Below are 5,126 nucleotides of genomic sequence, written 5' to 3'. Positions count from 1 at the left end.
GACATGGAGCTGAGGGATGTCACGATCAATCTATCTTCTACAACAGCAGTTCTCAACCTGTGGGTCGCCACCCCTTTAGGAGGTCTAATGGTCCTTTTGCAGGGGTCGCCTGATTCATAACAGTAGCAAAATGAGAGCTATGAAGTAGCAACGAAAATAATGTTATGGTTGGGGATCACCACAACATGAGGAACTGTCTTAAAGGGTGTGCACATTAGGAAGGTTGGAAGCCACAGTTCTAGAGTTTTATGGCAGCATCACCATGTTATCGAGTATCAAGTGATGGCGACTATAACTCTTCACAGGAGGAGAAAGCCTCCTCGTTCTCATAGCAAGGAGTAGCGAGTCCCGAATCCAGAATCCCCCGGTGTTGCAATAAAAAAACACACTCAGCGACTAACGAAAGGATTGTAAGTTCAAGCAATGCATCACAGACATTATCCAAAAACATGAATCAAATGATCAATTTTTAAATCTGGATATTCTTCAGGAAGCCAACTAGGGGTGGGAGAGCAAAGAGGAAATATTTTAAAAGTCATTAAATATAAATGCTGCTTCTAAAAATAGCTAACTTTTATGTAAGACTGCCCAACAGTAAAAGAAAAAATGAGCAAGAAAATAAAAGAAGTGCGAATGTCCAACAATCATATGCCAATTGAAAGCCAAAACAAAATTGAAAACGGAATCATATCCATGTGAGCAAGGATGGGGAAGAATGGTCCCATCTATTCTTTGTTGCCTCCGTTTAGAACAACAGTGTGGGAAGCCTTACAAAACATGATAAAAATGATACAAGTTAAGTTTCCAATGGTGTCATCCTGCGGAGGGAGAGATTGGGGCAAGAACATGTGTGCGTAGAGGTGAATCGAGCATCAACTGCATCTGTAGTGAACAAAAGAGCAAAATGCTCAGGTTCATTAACAGATGGTGGCATGAACATGGATGCAAGCCTTGGGCCACTAACTACAAGGTCACTCATATGAATCCACCAGTCTCTCCGAAGGAGAACGATGGGGCTTCCTACTCCCATCCAGTCAGTCTCAGAAACCCACAGCGGGCCCCTGCACATGAGAATGGACTCCGTGTCAGTGAGTAAACTCCAAACACTCGATGCAATGGAGTCGATGCCGACTCACGACGACCCTACAGGACAGAGTAGTACTGCCCCTACGAGGTATTGCCACTAACTCTTCACAGCAGTAGAAAGCCTCATCTTTCTCCTGATAGCAGTAAGTAGCAACTCCCAAAGCCAGAAACCCGAGGTGTGGCAAATAACAAACACACTCAGCTACTAACTAAAGGATTGTAAGTTCAAGGTCACCCAGAGGTGTCTGAGAAGAAAGGCCTGGTGGCCTCCTTCTGAAGAGTCAGTCACTGAAACTCTGTGGAGCATAGCTTTACTCTGACACGCATGGGGCACTATGAGTTGGGATGAACTCCGCAACAATTGTTTGTTTTTTTATTGTAAACACTCCTCTGTATACTTGGAAAAACACAACTTTCAAGATAACATTAACGTTTGCCTAACAATAATCATTTTTACAAAACTGCAACTTCTAGCAATAAGGCAAGCAAGTTGAATGATTCCCATACCCCCACCCCGTGGCTCAAATCTCTTAGAATAAAATCCAAACTCTTTATCCTGGCCAATAAGGCACTATGGAATCCGTTCCTTCTGAGTTCTGTCATTAGCTCATTACCAACTCCTCGTGATTTCATCCCTCACAATTCAAATGCAATTCCTAGTCTGATTACAATCACTTTAGATTTTTATTACTCCTGCGTGGAATAATCTAAAAAAATTAAATGATATCTTAAACGCCTTTGATTTTAATCAAAATAGGTATTTGTTTTCAATCCTTTAAGGGATGCTGATTCAGCTAGCTAAATGGAATTATATTTTCATGGTAATTGACATATGCTCCACTTGGCAATTTGTCCATGTTATATAAATAACCCCCATCAATGTCTGGTGTCTGCTCTGCTGCCTCTGGATTGCTGAGTTCCCACCCTCTTGACAATGTCAGCAATGAGTAGCTGTGGGAAAAGGGGGAGGGAACTTCAGATGTGCTTGAAAATCGCTTTGAGTTCAAAATGAATTATAATGACCAACTACCAGCCTTGTTTTCTGTAATGTCTTTATTATTATTGTTTTAATAACTTATAACTGAGAGATTTAAAGAACAGATTCTCACAGACAATAAATTGAATTTTCGTTCTGGAAGTTATTTTGAGGGTTTAAGCTGTGGTGTGCATGGTAGGCAGTTGGAAACCACCAGCAGCTAGTGGGGAAAGAGTCTGGATTTCTACTCCCATAAACAATTACAGTAGAGTCTTGGAAACCCACAAGGGAATTCATGAGTCAGCTTTGACCCAATGGCAGTGAGTTTGGTTTGGGTTAGTCAAGAGTGTGTGGAACCCTGATGGTGTAGTGGTTATGAATTGGGCTGGGATCTGCATGGTCAACAGTTCAAAGCCACTAGGTTCTCTGTAGGAGAAAGCTTAGGCTTTTGGCTCCCATAAATAATTATAGTGTTGGAAACCCACAGAGGGTTACTATGAGTCAGCATTTACTTAATGGCAGTTATTTTTCAGTTAGTGTGTTTTTCTTTTAATTGAAAGTGTTGTTTTGACCTATTTATTTGAGGGTGCCCCACAAATATAGAATTGCATGATATGCTAATTCTATCTCAGCAAAACTTAGAAAGAGGAGAGAGAGAAGTGTAAAGCTTGCCTGATCCATGCAATTTTGTTTTAAGCAGACAAAAAACAAGTACCACTCCTACTACTATTCCTGAGCCTAGTGACTGTGTTTCTGTGTCCAAGCCGTGGACCTCAAGTCTCGAGAGATCGGGGCTGGACTTGACCAGGCTCCTCCTCACTGATTCCTCTCACTTGTTTTTCATTGGATGATAACCCCCAGTGTTTTAAGGTTGGACAAATGATCTGAATTTCCAATATACTCAGCTTTACTCAAGTGTCGAGGGTGACAATTCACCGAAATATTATAGTACTTATTTTGTGATATTAATATCATTGTCACATCTTAAAAATCATTTTATCTCATTAAAAATTAATACTAGATTAATATAACTAGATGAATCCTGTCTTCTTGGGTCAATCCCTTACATTGTCTATTTGATAATGAGACAATAGTTAAGCTGATCCAGCTATAATTCTTTGGAAACTGCATTTAATTATTTGAGGCTGCAAGGATTCCATGTACTGTATTAAAATAGTCGTTACCATATTGCATTTTGGCGACCAAAAAAAAGAGCCAGTGTGTTTTTAAAAAGGGTTTAGCTTACAATCTGAATGGAGCATATTAGTTGAAAGCATTAGGTTAAGTATTCTATGGAAAATTAGTCTTAAAATTATTTTCACAATCTTTATGCTTGCACAAAACAGGAGAACTGAATAATGTTTACCACTGAAAACCAATCAAACTTACTGTGATTGACTGTGTTCTTCCTGTGACCCCATAAAGAATTTCCGGGACTGAACTCTTTGTGGGAGCAGGCTGCCTCACTGCTGAGTATTTGATGGATTTGAACTGGTGATCTTGCCATTAGCAACTCGATGCCTAAATGGCAGCACTGCCAGCGAGCTTTTGTTCCCCCAGTGAAATCAAGCCCACTACCACTGAGTAGATTCCAACTCATAGAAACGCAATAGGCAGAGTAGAACTGCCTCTTTGGGCTTCCAGGGCTGCGAGTCTTTAAGTTGAATGAAAAGGCTCCTTTTTCTCCCGTGAAGTAACTGGTGGGTTTTAAATTATAATCTTGCCATGAGCAGCCAGATCATTACCCGCTATGTGACCTGGGCTGCTTTGTTCCCCAGTCACAAGACGATCTATTTCTTTAGCCTTTGTGTTAGTTACATATGTAAAGTATTGCCAATACTGGAGCATTCACTCTGTGCTGTGCACTGTTCTGAACACTTTATTTATGCTGATTTAATCTTCTCAGCAGACTTGTGAAGGAGAAGCTAATGTTATACCTAAATAACAACCAAAGAAATTGAAATTTGGACACGAGACATTATGCAATCTCTCTAAATCCCCACAGAAGGACGCTGGTGTTAACTTGAATGTTGTTGTTGTTGTTGTTGTTGTTTGTTTTCAATGGAAGACTAGGGACTTTTTGCCCCCTTTCTCATCCCACAGTTCAAGGATTCTATTTATTCATCTGTGTCTCAAAGGAAGTCAGAAAATCTCAGAACATTTTAATTCACATTTAGGCCTTCTTTTAAGCAGTAAATAATCATGTCTTCTTTGGATCCCACAGGGCTTTCTACCTGGACAAGTCAAATTCACCACCAAACTCAACATCCAAAGCTGCCTATGTCGATAAGGTAACAAGGAATGGGCCCATTTCTATCCCTCATTTATTTACTGTTCTGCTATTGTGCTTGAGTATTGTGGAATTACAAAGATTTGCATCCTCTGGAGCTGTTACTTCTAGAATAAAATAATATTTTAAACCACTGATTAAAAGCTAAAAAGATTGTGAATCATCTCCCGTGTGGAAGGATTTTCGACCGAGCATGTTTAACTGATTGTTCATCACTTTTTCTGCAGCTAATGAGGCCTCTCAATGCTTTGGATGAGCTTTATCGACTGGTGACCTCATTTATCAGGTCCAAGCGCACAGCTGCCTGTGCGAACACGCCGTGCAGCGCCTCCGGAGTGGGCCTGCTCTCGGTCTCCTCGGAGCTGTGCACCAGGCTGGGCGCCTGCCACATCATCATGTGCAACAGCGGCGTGCACCGGTAGGTGAACTGGTCTGGCTGGCTTCTTGTGTCTCTGTAACCTGCCACTCCATTTGTGGGTTCTTGCTTGCATTTGGGGTACCTGACATTAAAACTGACCTGAATGTATTTACAATAGGATTTTGGACATGAGGTATTTCTTTCTTATACAATGTTGTTTACAATGTTTAATATGGCGATTGGGTCATACAAATGCATACAATCCTACACTTATACTGTATTACTGCAGCCTAGAAAATTATCAGTCTTATAATTGCATATATTAAATACAAGCCTGTGTGTCAATTTTAATCACTATAGGAACAGGCCTAATAGATACTAATTTAACAAGCTACAAGACTGCTTTCACTACACTC

General features: G+C 40.6%; 1 protein-coding gene across 1 annotated transcript in view; it reads left to right on the top strand.

The window, feature by feature from the left end:
* The window catches only part of PREX2 (phosphatidylinositol-3,4,5-trisphosphate dependent Rac exchange factor 2), a gene marked incomplete at its 5' end in the record, with an annotated part of 339,557 nt that overhangs the window by 272,650 nt on the left and 61,781 nt on the right, over positions 1-5,126 (top strand). The window contains 2 exons of the mRNA XM_004697526.4: positions 4,287-4,353; positions 4,580-4,770. Of these exons, the coding sequence (XP_004697583.2) occupies positions 4,287-4,353; positions 4,580-4,770 (258 nt within the window). The remainder of the gene's footprint in view (positions 1-4,286; positions 4,354-4,579; positions 4,771-5,126) is intronic.

The sequence above is a fragment of the Echinops telfairi genome, unplaced genomic scaffold (assembly GCF_000313985.2).
Source record: "Echinops telfairi isolate 266 unplaced genomic scaffold, ASM31398v2 ScPeMD7_1;HRSCAF=3_0, whole genome shotgun sequence".
NCBI classification, from domain to species: Eukaryota; Metazoa; Chordata; class Mammalia; order Afrosoricida; family Tenrecidae; genus Echinops; species Echinops telfairi.
Note: the sequence above shows the minus strand (reverse complement) of the source record. Positions and strands in the feature narration are given on the sequence as shown.